This window comes from Anguilla rostrata, chromosome 1 (genome assembly GCF_018555375.3).
Source record: "Anguilla rostrata isolate EN2019 chromosome 1, ASM1855537v3, whole genome shotgun sequence".
Taxonomy (NCBI): Eukaryota; Metazoa; Chordata; class Actinopteri; order Anguilliformes; family Anguillidae; genus Anguilla; species Anguilla rostrata.
Window position 1 is genome coordinate 39,536,696 of NC_057933.1, and position 15,694 is coordinate 39,552,389.

At 42.5% G+C, this 15,694-nt stretch overlaps 1 protein-coding gene across 7 annotated transcripts in view; it reads right to left on the bottom strand.

The window, feature by feature from the left end:
• Positions 1 to 15,694, bottom strand: part of mipol1 (mirror-image polydactyly 1) — a 96,764-nt gene that overhangs the window by 16,734 nt on the left and 64,336 nt on the right. For all 7 annotated transcript variants that reach the window (XM_064336363.1, XM_064336373.1, XM_064336382.1 and 4 more), the window contains one exon: positions 3,703 to 3,797. In XM_064336363.1, the coding sequence (XP_064192433.1) occupies positions 3,703 to 3,797 (95 nt within the window). The remainder of the gene's footprint in view (positions 1 to 3,702; positions 3,798 to 15,694) is intronic.

A 15,694-nucleotide genomic window follows, 5' to 3' on the forward strand; every position in this document is an offset into this window, starting at 1 on the left:
TCTCTGCTGAAGGCCACTCTGCTTTAATCTGTATCTGGGACGCTGAAGTCGAGCACAATGGAGAGGGGGGGTGGGCGAATCCCGAGAGCAAACACGCCGGACCGTCTCCAGCGCTTTGTCAGGCTCGGCCCGCCATTTCCCTACAAAGGCCCGTCTCCGCAGGCCAGCGGACGGGGCCCGCGGCTCCACCGCCTCCCTCACACAATGCAAATTGGGAACAAACACAGTTTCAGCCCCCGCCGCCAGGCCAGACGGGGGTTGGGGGGGAACTCCCGAGAACTCCACTCCCATGGCTACTGTCGTGTAGAGCGGCAATAGACAAACATACAGCATAACAGATCAGATCGTTCAAAACAAACAGAAAAAAATTAGAAATACAGATTTATGCAAATGCTCAGCCTTTATGAGGATATGCTTCACATTACAACAGGATGTAAGCCACCAAACCAGTTCCTGGGGCCAACTGCAGTTCTGTGGTCTAATCTAGCCTGACATGGCTCACCTGGGTGACTATATGAGATCAACTCATCACATACCACTTTAGAGTAATGACAGAGTCAACGCTTCAGTTATCATGGTTTCTGTACTAATTTAGCTATATAACTACCTGCCAAAATACGCACAACACACAAACACAAGAAATCAAGTCCCTTCAGTTGCATCAGTGATTCCAGTTTGAATGGACATTATTTTTTACTGAGCCTTTCTTCTTGATACAGCTGATACTGGTGTCTGAATATGATGCTTCTGTTGACAAATTTTGTGCTGGGACTTGGACACTATGAGCCAACAACCAAGATGTGACAAGTGCCCACGCACAGCAACTGTGTACTCCCAACCACGGCTACCCGCTGTGCACAGACCCCCTGAATCCCAACCACGGTTACCAGCAGTGCACAGACCCCCTGAATCCCAACCACAGCTACCAGCGGTGCACAGACCCCCTGAATCCCAACCACAGCTACCAGCTGTGCACAGACCCCCTGAATCCCAACCACGGCTACCAGCAGTGCACAGACCCCCTGAATCCCAACCACGGCTACCAGCAATGCACAGACCCCCTGAATCCCAACCACGGCTACCAGCACTGCACAGACCCCCTGAATCCCAACCACGGTTACCAGCAGAGCACAGACTCTCTGAATCCCAACCACAGCTACCAGCGGTGCACAGACCCCCTGAATCCCAACCACAGCTACCAGCTGTGCACAGACCCCCTGAATCCCAACCACGGCTACCAGCAGTGCACAGACCCCCTGAATCCCAACCACGGCTACCAGCTGTGCACAGACCCCCTGAATCCCAACCACGGCTACCAGCTGTGCACAGACCCCCTGAATCCCAACCACAGCTGCCAGCTGTCCACAGACCCCCTGAATCCCAACCACAGCTACCAGCAGTGCACAGACCCCCTGAATCCCAACCACGGCTACCAGCTGTGCACAGACCCCACCATTTCCACATAGGTCAGAATGGAATTTTAAAACCACCATCATCCCACCACCCAGGGGCTAAACTTGCAGCAGGGTGTGACAGGGGGAGGCACTGTCCTCAGAGACAGAAAAAGGTAGAGAGAAATTAAAGGGAACCATTTTCACAGAGGCTGTTTTCACAGAGTTCTAATGATGAATTTTCCAGTGCAATGTACCCAGTATCTCGTTATTCCATGAAAAATCCCCCCACAGACCACACCCACCTCCTGGCTGCCAGACCTGAACAAACAACGCAGGGCTTTGCCCGTTTCAGCCCCTGGGCTCTGTCCTCTGGAGCGGGATGACAGAGAGTTCACAGCTCCTTTATCTGGCCTTTTTTGAATAACTGCGAGGACGATGACCCGCCTAGCACCACGGACGCTTTCGCTGCGGAGGGAAGACTGTGAGGCGCAACACCGTGCTCATTTGGTTAAAAGATCTATCACCATGAAAATCTGTATCAGTAACTACTAATGTGGCTGTTCGTGGATAGAAACTCAACAGTCTACTGAGACAGTTACTAGGCCACGGAGAGCCCAGAAGGTAGTCAAAGTTGAACTGTTTCATTAGATAAGCAGCTAGAATATGGAGAGAGATTGGTCTCAATATTATTGACAAATGCGTGTTTCATGATCCATAAATAAGAGTCAAAAACGTGTTTTACGATCCACAAACAAATATGTTTCAGCTTTTGTCTTGAAAATTGTCATTTAAATGAATGAGCACAGATTTCAAACACATACATATTTGTGAATACATATTTCCCTTTTGCACAAATACCTCATACTTTATATATGAAAACCAAAAATGTTTCCAATTTTCATGTGTATTTTTTGCAATAAGGCATTCTGAAATAAAAAGTTGGCTTGTGAAGTGCTGAATCTGTATTTGTGGATCAAGTGATGTGTGCATTCAGTGACCTTAATTTGCAAGTTTCTTTTTAAAAAATTTGTTATTTTGAGACTTTACTCTCAGCAATACAATGATCACAAATATACTGCTAGAGCAACAAAAGAGTTTCAAAGCCAAAAACTGGAGTTTTTCAAGCCAAAGTCTTGATGGGCTAAGCCATTCACGTGATCTGAATCCAATTGAACATGCGTTTCATATGCTGAAGAGAAAACTTAAGGCAACTAGGCCCCCAATACAATCAGGAGCTGAAGATGAGTGCAGTACAGGTCTGGCAGAGCATCACCAGTATACCATTTGCATAATATTAATATGTCCCAAACATTATATGTCCTAAAATGGGGGGGCTGTGTATAAAAAGTGCTGTAATTTCAACATGGTGAAACCAAAGGGTATGAAATACCCTTAAACAAAAGCTGAGAATGTGCACTTTAACCACATTTGATAACTCATCTAAAATTGTGGAGTACAGAGCCAAATAAATAAAAAGAAAAAAAGCTTTGTCCCAATCATTATGGAGCTCACTGTATTTACAGTGGAGACCAAAATTCTGAGGACACTACCAAGTCCTGGCTGTTTTCATTATTTATGAAGGAAAAATGAAATTATGGTTCTTCAATTACACTTATTACTCATGAACACATTCATGAGAACAATTACAAACCAAAATGTAAGCATATTTCCAAAATGCACATATGAAATGGGGAAGCTATGTGAATAACTGGCTATAAGGTATGTGTTGCTCTATTTGTTGTCGCACCCTTGATTCCATCTATTTCATTCATCAGCGTGTGCTCCTAAAGCTCAATATGCAAATATCTGGGCTATTAACAACTAAAACCTACTCATCTGCCATTCTACTGGTTAAGGTAGCAGCTGCTAGTGCACTTACATTACGAATATCTAGACACTTTTTAAACTAATATTATAAAAATAGTGAATTCTTTAATAAGTAGTTTAAACGGAGTATCATAATTGTATTACCCCTTGCTAATTAATGAAAGCAATCATGCGCACACACACACACACACACACACACACACATTTCTCATTAAAGCACACGCAGTGTTCATTCAAAAAGGATAAATAAAAAATTGCTAAATGCAACTCCCAGCAACTAAACAAAAAAAAAAAACAATGAATATTCCATATTAAATGAATTGATGGCATGGTGATTTATTTGGCGCTTCAGTTCCCTTTGATGGCTAAAGACAATGCAGGGTGGAAGAGCCTGTGTTCGGTGCACCCACAGCTTCTGGTTTTCGGTGCCAGTGTCCGAGGGACGGGACTGGGGCGGGAACAGCGGACCCCACGCACGCACCTGTAATGCGCTCGCAGCGACTGGAGCTCTTCCTCCAGGCCCTGACTGCGCTCCACGGCCACGTCGCGCTCCCAGGAAACAGCCTCCAGTTCCTCCTGTTTGGGAGCAGATACACCAGGCTTTAGGGCACCGCCAGGTGGTCCCAGGTCCAAAAACACACACGAGCGCATTCTGGAACACACACATCTTTTTGTGCCGTACCGTCAATGCCACCAGAGCTGTGTTTTACAGAGACTTTTAAAATCAGCATAGCGCTCCGTATTTGCAAAGACTACATTAAAGACAGAAGGGAAACGCAAGTTTCAATAATATCATGGATTTTGGCACCATTTAAATCAGCATCGGCTTTTTTCAGCGTTCTTTTTATTTGACTGCATAATTAAGTCTCGGTTTAATTACATTTTAATATAAAGTATATTGCTTTATACCTTTCGGTACACTGCAAACTAACTGACTTCATTGTGGCTATGTATGCTTGGCCCCGTCATCACTGCCTGCAGCTATATTTACTGACGGCATTGACTTTTAAAAAACTTTTCCAGAATATAAAGTTTGTTTAGCACGACACTTTTGCATGACTTCAGTTCAAACCTTGACTTACAATGAGAAGTGCATTATAGACCCTGCAGTAATAATTCTGAATTCAACGGGAACTGCGATTCTAAATCCGTTACAAGTGACTCATCAGTTCATTAACATTGTGGAACTGGCATGCACGTTAAACGCACTTACATTAAGCGTCAGCTAAATTCTCCCAGACAAAGCTGTTAATTGTGGGGGTGTTCCTGTGGTTGTGCATTTCAGCATGCCCTGCCAACGCCCTTTCAAAAGACACGGCCGTGCCTGTCTGCAGCAAAAGGCCTCTGTGGCATTTTTATTCACCCCATTGAGAAAGGAGCAGCACACCAAAGGGGGGGGGGGGGTGACAATGAGGAGACCGCACGGAGGACACCATTCAGAGCTTTGTCTCGCCACTCAGCACCTACTCAGGGAGATGGCGTGGAAGGCGAAGTGGGCCTGGCTGCAGGGGACACTGGGTAAACAAACCCTCCCCTCGCCACCGGCCTCGCGGGGGATCGCCAGTTAAACCCGGACCGTAATTAAGCCCCTGCTAATTACCAGCCGTTGAAACAGATGTGTTGACTGTCCCCGCTCCTCAACAGCTGGGAGAGAGGGGCACGCAGGAAGCAGCCTAAACCAACAAGACAAGCGGCCTCACTGTCCTTTCACACCATCTACAGCCTGCATGAACAGGGAGGAGAGGAGAGGGGGAGGGGAGAGAGAGAGAGAGAGAGCGCCACGCCGACCGGCCGGAATGGGAGCGGAGCGGGGCCGGGGCCGGGGTCCGGACCCCTCTGACCGAACCTTGCTTTGAGTTCTGGGCGGGCCCTGCGCGGGTCACTGGACGCTAGGAGGGCGGGGTGCTTTGTGTCTGCTGTTCAGACCAGGATTTACAGCACAGGTTTATGTGAAAGTGGTTTCTTCCAGCAGCGATCTCCTGGCCCGCTCCTTATCTGCCAGCTGAGGGGGGAGGATCTATGAATGGCCCCGCTAAAAGGTTAGGCAAACAGTCTCCACATAAAAGGAGAAGCAGCGCTCATCATGAGGCTCGGTATCTGGGCGGGGTATTCAACCGTCACCTGTCGCCGTGTCCGTACCACATCCTGAAGCTTTTCCCGTAGTTGATGAACCCTCTGCGGTTTCAACAGCGTAGTGCAGCTACACTGCCGACAGAAATGTTTGCATTTTTCCCTACATATAAAACATACATCTTGAAGTCACTCCATATGTTATAAGTAAAAAATGGTGACACCAAAATAAGAGTAAACGGATGCCACACACAAATAAGAACAATGTGACTGTTGCATTTTGAAGCTGCTGGTAACCAAACAAATGTCTCAAATTGTTCAATTTCATGGCGGTATTTACACATAGAATTTTTGCCCATGTTTCCTTACAAATATTTTTTCCCCTCCCATGTCCTCTGAGAATTGGCAAATTGGAAAAGGCAAAATAAAACACAATCTGCAGTATAATGGGATATAATAGTCTGCTTTAAGCTGTAAGGTTTGTGCTCAAATACAAAATGGAACTGAGTAAACTAATCCACTCAAGTTTGGAATTTTTAGGGTTTGAATCCTGGCCCTGGTCCAGGAAGGCACACAAGCCCCATACTGTATATGTTCAATGTTATTAAGCGTTTGTGTGTATGAGGAACCTGAACGGTAAGTGCAAACATAAATATAGATGGAATTAATATGTGATAAAGTCAATTTAAAATGTTTTAAAGATTTTAAACACATTGTTACCAACTTATTTAGCATCGATATTGTAATAATTTCATTATTGTTGTTATTTCAGCAGTTGTTCTTCAGCTTGCTGGCATATACTGTACAGCTGGCTGTTTTAGTCCTGTGCTCCTGTTCATATGGTGTAGCGCATTCAATTTCCTCATTTCATCTGCATATCCATTTAACGGTCACCCTTATGACACTGGCTGAATTAAAATGCCTGATCCTTTCTCTGTAATGGAGAAATGACTTTTTTCCAAACTGTTGATGAGATGTTGATTGAAGGTATGCCAATACAGCGGCGAAAAATGCTGCTCACTGAACAGAAAAATAAACGAGGAATTTTTGTAGAATTATACCACCTAATTCTACTATCAATATCTAAATACGGAAAAACTGTACAATATTACCATTTGTTTTACATGTACAGATGTCCCTTTCAAGATTCAGCAGTCATTTATTGTCTTAAACAATCTGTTTAAGAAATAAGGACACAAATAGAAAGCCGGGGAGACATTTATATTGGCCACACGCAATAGCTCACTTGCATTTTATGCCTCTGTAACTCTTTTCAGTTCATTCTAGGTCATTTATAATATTTAGTCTCATCCAGTAGATTACTGTGTAAGCTTTCCAATGGCACATTTCACTGTAATTTTATACCAATGATTAAGAGCCCAGCCAAACAGAGTTTCATGAGTTTCAACCGTAACATTACACAGTAATATGCAAGCACTCGGTGAGGTGTAACTGCATTTTTCCTTTGATTATTTGGAGATTTTATTAATTTTGCCAAGTCATCAGAATGGCGTAAAAGCATATTCTCGCTATGCTTTGACATGGATTTGGGGAGTGGGCCAGAAGAGGAGGAAGATGCACAAAGTCTAGCCAGGATACATACGAACATGGTGAAGATGTAGCATTACTGCTTGTACCATTTCAATTATTTACATTGTGTCAAATTTTGATATTGCTATATTCACATTAGTCGTAAGAAACAACTGTTAGCCTTTGCTAATAATGCTCAGCATATTTGTATTGGGGGCTAACCAATAGGTCAGTATAGGGACATTGTGAGCGTACCCTGGGCTGTGTTAGCACAGAGGCTTGTAGCGGCCTGCTTTATTCAAATTCATACCACTCACAATGAAATTGTGTGTCTTTCAAGAGGTTTGCACTATTCTCTAATGTGGGCATTTCACATACTGTAGTATAAGCGTTCATAGGTGGCTCAGTCATGTATTATGTTTCATGCACCATTTACCGTGAAGCTAGTAACATTTTGTGATGGTGGAATACTATTTTATTGTAATATTACTATACATAATGTGGGGTATTAGTATCTCGAAGGATTATACATGTCACTCAGGACACTGAAAACATTCATTCAAATTTATCGTGTGCTGATATGTGCTAGATGAACATAAAATTTCCCTTGGAGTGATCATAAATAGTAACATTTGTAAAATGTAATTCCAACCCCATGAAACAAAAGATTACATACTGTAGGGTACAGAAAAACATACAAGAGAGAATGATTACATATTTACGTATGTGTACCATGGTGTGTTACAAGGTTTTTGCATTATTTTTCAATGTGATACCAATGTTTCAAATAACCATCGTAAGGGGCAAATGTATATGCTTTACAGTGGAAAAAAAAGTTTTATTCAGTTTTGGACATGTTTTTGGATACCTGGATATCTTAGATCCCCATACTGATAAAAAGATAGTAATTCCCACTTGAAAATGATGCAAAACTGAGTTGCATGAGTCAAAACAGTCATGATTATGATATGATTTACAGCAATGTACAATTTTGACATTATGGATAGATGTGGAGACATTAAGGGACACCAGGGTACACTGCCTACTTTTTGTTTCACAGATCTTTAGTAGTTCCACATATCACACTCAAGACTGTGCACACTTCTGGAAAAGGAATTATGGTTATGAACTATATATATATAGGCGACATAGCTCAGGAGGTAAGACCGATTGTCTGGCAGTCGGAGGGTTGCCGGTTCAAACCCCGCCCTGGCATGTCGAAGTGTCCTTGAGCAAGACACCTAACCCCTAACCCCTAACTGCTCTGGTGAATGAGAGGCATCAATTGTAAAGCGCTTTGGATAAAAGCGCTATATAAATGCAGTCCATTTACCATTTATATATATATATACACACACATATATAGTTTTACTTGTTTTATATACCCAATGTTTCAGTATTTCATTTCAAATCAAAGGAGAAGAAATGCCATTTTTGCATTTTAGCCAAGATAATTGCAATTGCGGCATTTTATTTCTGCATAAATTATGAATATAAACGAAGTCAGCATTGCATATGGTACAAGTTTCTTCCTTCAATTAACCCATTTTCCAAGTCTCTGTGGTGCTCATATCTGGAGTTATAAAGCCTTAAATAGAATACCCCCTAAATGGGATAGGATTGGCCAGATTTGGCATCTGTGTGAAAGGGTTAAACCTGGAACCATCCAGTGATGACTGGCCAACAGTCCAACAGTGTCATGCACAATTGACTCTAGCATCGCCCAGGGATTCCACAGTTTCAGTCGGCCAGGGCCAGGGAAGAGCTTCATAATGCCTCAGCAACCCCTGCTGGTTGATTGGGCACCCACAGATCTGCTAGTTAAGCCACACAAAAAGGTTCTTCCTCCGGTTCATGACTGTGCGAGCTTGACTTGTGAACTGCGGCATGACGTCAGAGGCTGTCACAATGACTGCAGCTATTCAAAACTGGGGAGAAAAGGGGGGGGGGGTAGCATAATACTAGTATTGTTTAAATTATGTTATGTCTTTTGTTTGATGCTGCCTTTTTTGGCAGGACTTCTTTCAAAAATGGTTTGTATTTCAAAGAGACCTTCTCAGAAATATAAAAAACATAGGAAATTCATGAGAAAATACTTTGCCAAAGTAGTCTTGTTTGCAACAGCAAAAAATAAACGACTGAATCAAAATACGACTGAGTAAAAATGGTACAGTCCACTTGACAGGAGACCTGGTTAATTAGTGATTACTTCAGAATATGTATTCCTCCAATAGAAAATAGAAGAGGAGGCAAATAGTTCATATCTAAACAGACAGCGCAGTTCCACACCTGAATTGCTCATTAGCCATAATGTACCTCCATATGCCAGCGATGCTACTGACCAAGCTACTAACCAGAAGGCTGGGGGTTGAGCCCCAGGTCAGGCCCTTCCATTGGACCCTAGAGCAAAGTCCTAAAGCCTAATTGCTACAGTAAAACAACAAGTGGCAACAAAATGGGTGATATGTATAAAATGTGAGGAATGCAAGTCGCTCCAGATAAGGGTACTAAATACAGTCTAAATAATGGAAGCACATTGCAGCTCTTTCACAAGACCAATAATTCAGATATTTAATCAGTAAGTAATTAAGAGCCCATGTGTGGGGTCTAATCAAAGTCTGAAATGATTTGATCATGTGTATGTGTGTGTGTGTGTGTTGTCAGTTGAATGTTGTAGCTGAACATGGCTGCCTTTTAAAAAAAAACATAAAAAGGGGAAGAGGAAAGAGAAAAGGTGATAATAAAAAATAACTACCCTTTCTGTCAGGTGGAGTTATGGATATACAGCACAGCTCATCTTCAGCACTGCAGGCTCACAGTACAGGCTGGCAGGGTTCAAAATAAGAATACTTCATATATCCATATATCATTTTAGTGCTGAGGACCTCAGAAGTGTACCTATTCACCACTTTAATTCAAAAGCTGGATTGCAACACTTAATTTTACAAAGTGAATTCTTTACCCATTCCTAATTGTCCTGGGAACTTACACATCAGACATTTTAAAAACAATTTTCTAACTCCATATTTGGACATGCAAATTGCACTTTCTGCCTGATCTGATTGCTGCAACCTCCTTTTGCAATTTGAAAGTGTGCATTAAAGAATGTGCTCTTCTCCAAACGCAAGTGGCCACTTCTTTCCTCTCTGCTTCTGCAACAGCATGAGAGTGCAGTCTACTCCTGCACACTGCACATGCATGACGACTGCATTGCATGGCATACTAATATGCATGAGCAGACTGATACGCATGGCAGACTGTAACTAATGGCAACTGCATGCTGCATGGGCAGACTGAATACTACATGAGCAGACTGCATACTGCATGGGCATACTACATACTGCATGAGCAGACTGCATACTGCATGGGCAGACTGTATACTACATGGGCAAACTGCATGCTGCATGGGCAGACTGAATACTACATGAGCAGACTGCATACTGCATGGGCAACTAACGCATGCAGCTGCAACTGCATGGCAGACTGTATACTACATGGGCAAACTGCATGCTGCATGGGCAGACTGAATACTACATGAGCAGACTGCATACTGCATGGGCATACTACATACTGAATGGACTGAATGGACTGCATTTATATAGCGCTTTTATCCAAAGCGCTTTACAATTAATGCCTCTCATTCGCCAGAGCAGTTAGGGGTTAGGTGTCTTGCTCAAGGACACTTCGACATGCCCAGGGCAGGGTTTGAACCGGCAACCCTCCGACTGCCAGACAATTGGTCTTACCTCCTGAGCTATGTCGCCCCACGGCACTGCCCACTGCACGGGCAGACTGCAAACAGTCTCTGATGTCAGGGTGACATTATCACTGTTTTTGCTTCTGTCAAATATTGCCGATGTGCACTTTCCAAATAAAATCTGATGCCAAACTATTTTTCATTAGCATGACAACAGCATGCTCCACCATATCTCCCTTTTCACCATCTCCTTTATTCATATAGGGCTCAGGCACTGATAATCAATGCTGTGATGTTACTCTTTCAACTCACACAAGTCCTTCAGATAACAAATAAGTGCTGTTGGGAAAATGTTCAGATAATATCAGCTAAATCCGATTTATTTTGTTTAATAAATGTCTAAACGGTCGAATGAGACACACGCTGCAACTCTGCCACCAGTGAAGACGATGCTGCCTCGCATTTTTATAATTACACAAATCACCTGGGCTTCGCCACGGCCCTAAGTGGCTCAGAGCAATAAAGCATGCAAGCTTCGCCTCTGGCCTAAATTCAAGCATTTAGCACGGTCATCACCCTCAACCTGCCCCTTATACCCAACCATTCTCGGGATGATTCGATAAATACGCAAACGATACAAACCCCATCCCCTTCCGATTACCTGCGGCGTGCCCTGGTTCCTGGGTATCAGCCCAACTACCGGTGAGCGAGCCTCCCAAGTCAAGGAGAACATCAAAAAGAGGTTAACCTCTTAAATCAATATGTACTTTTCTCCAACAGGGAGGTAGGGAGAGCTTCAAAGCCCGTTCCCTTTTAATCACATGCACTTATCAGCATTCATCATCATATTAGCAAAATGAAGTTGACAAAGTGGAGCGCTGTTAACCCCTTGCTCTTAGAAAGACAGGCGCTGCCCTTTTCCAAAAGCCCCTTTTCCCCTCAAAGTAACAGAGGGTCCAAAGTGCAGAAGGCTGCTGTGGTCGGGTGTTTCCAAACTCCGACCAGAGAGGGAACCATGTGTGCTCTTTCGGTTTAATCCGCTAGTCCAGCGCTCCTCCCGCACTTTAGCGCTGACGCGGGAAGTGAGGTGTCCCTCACGATGCGCCAACACAAACGCAGACAGTGCGCTGCACCCTTCCATTCTGCACTTAAAGCACTCACTCCTACACTCAAATGTTTTACACTTTGAATTGTACTCAATTGTATCAATGAAAGCATGAGAGTCATGGAGTATGGAAGTATAGAGTATGGAATACAAATACTGAAAAAAACTACTTACAAATAATGGATTTGGAGATTATTTAAAAAGTGAATGTGGCAAGAGGTTTTAGTGTCAACATTAGAGTAAACATTCTCTCATAATTATTAGACTGCAGTCCTGAGGTAAATTATAACTGTGCAATGGACTATCACACAACCAATTAATTAATACACCGTCCTATTCAGATAGCAGTGGTGTGGTGCCTCAATTAAATGAGCACACACACTGGAAAATATGGAATATATGTGCATATTTTTAATGAAAATGTCTAACATTGGCAATAAACTTATATTTTCCCCCAATAACTCTGTCCAGAGATTCTCTGTTGATGTGCTTCCATGAACGTACAGTCACAAACCCCACGCAGCCATTGCTTCACCTGGAAACACAGTGCGTGCTACAGTTGCTGCGGCAACAGGTACCGCCCCCACGTTAATGTTCTACTGGCTAAAGAATGAGACAGGGACGAGCACCTCAGATAGCAGGATAAGAATCCCCACCACAAACAGACGGCTGTTAATTACGATATAATACTGACAGATGCAGGGCGAGCTCTCACGCCAATATAAAACCTCTAGACCAGTCTGGCAGGGCAATTCATTGATAAGCATGGCTAATCTATCTTTATTTTTACTGCCTGTTTTAAATGGGCTGTCACACTGTTTTCAGGTATACCCAGCTTGAGTGCACATGTGCTGTTCTCAGAAGAGCAGAGCAGAATTATGAACACAGCAGACAAATTAATTAGCTTTGCCCCTTAATCAGACATATTTACATCAGGTTTATGGCAAATTAGACTGAAGATCATGTCCAACCTAAGATTATTCATTTTAAAAAATGTTTTTCAATCCAAGCAGCTCTTTGCCAGCCAGTAATGAATCGTGGACTATTACTTTATTACCAGAGCAAATATGTACAGCAATAATCAGAATAGCCTAAAAATCAGGACAGATAAAAGATTCAGTGGTTCAGAGTTGTGTAAGTCCCTCTGGATAAGAGGGTCTGCTAAATGCCTGTAATGTAATGTAATCAGACTATTAGAAGCAAATCAATTACAACACAGAATGCTAATAAAAGATCACTACTATGAAAATGCTCATGACTGCAGTCCTGTAGTAATTGGGTTATAGTAATATTAGGCTCCTAAAGCCAGCAGTGTTTTGCAGTGTTTCTTACAGAGTACATTACAGAAAATATTATATATTAATATATAATATTAAATATTATAACTGAAAATGCATTGGGGGGAAAAGAAGGTCGATGATAAATCTGGCAAATAAACAGACATCAAATTACTGAGAGAGAGAGGGTCCAAACCAAGGATATATAAACAATATTTGTGTTAAGATATTGTGACACTATGCTTCACTATTGTATAATATCTGCTATTCCAGGATTGTAAAAAAACCCCCAGAAAATTCCTCATTTAATCCTGTTAAACATGTGTTAAACACAAATGCTGAGCATATTTACGCTTGGACTTCAGAGCTGCACAAAGCACTGAGCAATGTTGGATACAAAGCGATTCATATGCTTCCTGAAGAACACACTTTCACATCTGCTTCCCCCGTTCTAACAGAAGATCGGCACACTCAGCTACGCATGCCAGCCTTTATTTGGAAGCCATAATAAAATGGAGAGAACTGAGCCAAAAACAGTGAATGCAAAATGGGAAAAAGAAAATGGCGCAGTAATGATTAACTGCATTGGTAGCATTCTGAGGGGGTGTCAGGTGATCACCTGGAGCCGAGCTGGAGAGCAAACACAGGTGGTTCCGAGCAGGGGCCGCTGGGGATGACCTCAGCAGTGCCCACTCCTCGCCCCCCCTCCACTCCTCCCACCCGGGCTCGGGCCATTCAGACGCTCTGAAAGCCACATATTTTCCACCCGGTGAAAACAGACCCGACTGTGTGTTTGCCGACTGTCCTTTTGAAATGATTACCAAAGAGGGTCTTACAGGTGCTCACAAATCAAACAAGATGAATGGCGCAGGAGAGAGTGCAGGCAAGGGGCACGCCCTGGCTTTCCTGGGACCATCCTGGCTTTAGTCTTTAGAGATCTCTCAAAAAGGAACAACTTCGAACAAGTTACAACTTCAAGCAGTTACAACGCGATACCATGAACCATGAACGCTGACTAGATTGCTGAGCAACAGAAAGATGAACATCTTGCTTTGTGGTAGATGAGCAATGCCATACACACTTAAAGAGAAATGTATGAAAGGTGGGCGTGTTTTTCAAGAATACTCCCACCTTGAGCCCAGAGACAATTTCAGGTATGATTTCAGCACTTAATTCATTTCTCCATTTTCACGACACAAGTCAAACAGTTATTTAATTAATTGTAACAGTCATCTCAGTTAATCATTTACTGAGTTACCACTTAATCAAGAAAATAAGAAGAATAGCAGCGCAATGTTTATGTTTGTTGGCACTTATCACGTCAAAACTGTAGTGTAGAGCATTAAAGAACTCAGTTTCTCTCTGAGTAGGTGGGATTTTTTTATTTAAAATGATCAATCTCCACAGCGAAGCAACAGTGCGAGGTGAGAAAATAAAGCAAGCTGTGTGCAGCCGGGATATGCAAATAAAAACAGGGCCAGCTGTTAATGTCACACATTTAAGGAGAGGAAAATGTCCAGCACTGTAAATTTTCTATTTCAATTTTTTTTTCAATCGGTTTGTTGTCTCTTCTCTCATGGACATGTTTTCATGTGTTAAAACCTGTCCGTACTCTCAGCATCAGAATTTGTAACAACTGGCAAGTAGTGTTGTAGTCGGCCTTCTGCGTGAAACTGGGAAATATTTTTTCAGCTGCATCCCAGAATTGATCCAAATTTTGGTGTTTTTTTAACATGTCATTTGTAATTCTGGAGTTAAATCAAGTGGGCCTGAAGAAATTTGTGAGCTGGTTGACTGATCCATGCTTTTTTCCAGTCGACTGGGGTTGTCATATCCTGAGAGCTTTTCTATTACTTTGCTGAATGTTTTCATGCACTGAGGGTTTTTGCCCTGTCTTTGCTGGGAAGCTGTCATGCCAGCGTTCTATATGCATTCATCAGCTGCTCAGCCTTATTGTAGCTTTATGAATTCTGCTCCTCGACTTCCAGGCTGTGTGTGTGTGTGTGTGTGTTTCTGTGTGTGTGTGTGTGTGTGTGTGTGCATTTGCGTGCGTGTGTGTGTGTGTGTGTGTGTGTGTGTGCGTGCATGTCCTTGTCACAATTTGGACATAAACAGCATCTTTTAACCTGAGAAATATTGTTCAAGAAACATATTGATCCCAGAATAAAGCCAGGCCAAGGCTGAATGGCAAACAGTCAAAGAAAAGTTAAATATAGATCTAAATCTCATGGATCAAGAAATAATCTGAGCAAATGAAATGATCTGGCTTAAAGGGAATTTTTAAATATATATATACAGTACATAAAAATATAAAAAGCAGAACTTTTGTGTTGACAGGGCAGGATTTTACTTATCTGGTTTTATGGTTTCTCTCCTTTTTTAATCCTCTTTAAGAGTACACTCCTATCGTGGCTCTTATTTAGTTTCTTTAAAATAAAAACTCCCATCCATTGGTGAAGCCATGTTCACTTTCAAATTGTTTTGAGGATCTGTTCTTGGCACTGTCAACTAATTTTACGACAGCTGTTCCCATTTCATTTTAAATTAAAAACCCAGCTCTGTAATCCCAAGAGTCAATCCATAATTAAGGGGATTTATAGCAAAACCAAGTGCTACATTAATAACAAAATTTAATATATTTCTTAATAAGCCACTGATGGAACCTGCTAAGAAATAAAGAAGTGCACAAATAGAGCTAGGCTTTGTACAACCTGGGAGCTGGACCCTCTCTTTAGACTGGCCAGTCCTGTTTAATGTGAGCGGCTTCTCCAGCCACAGGGATCATGTGTAATAA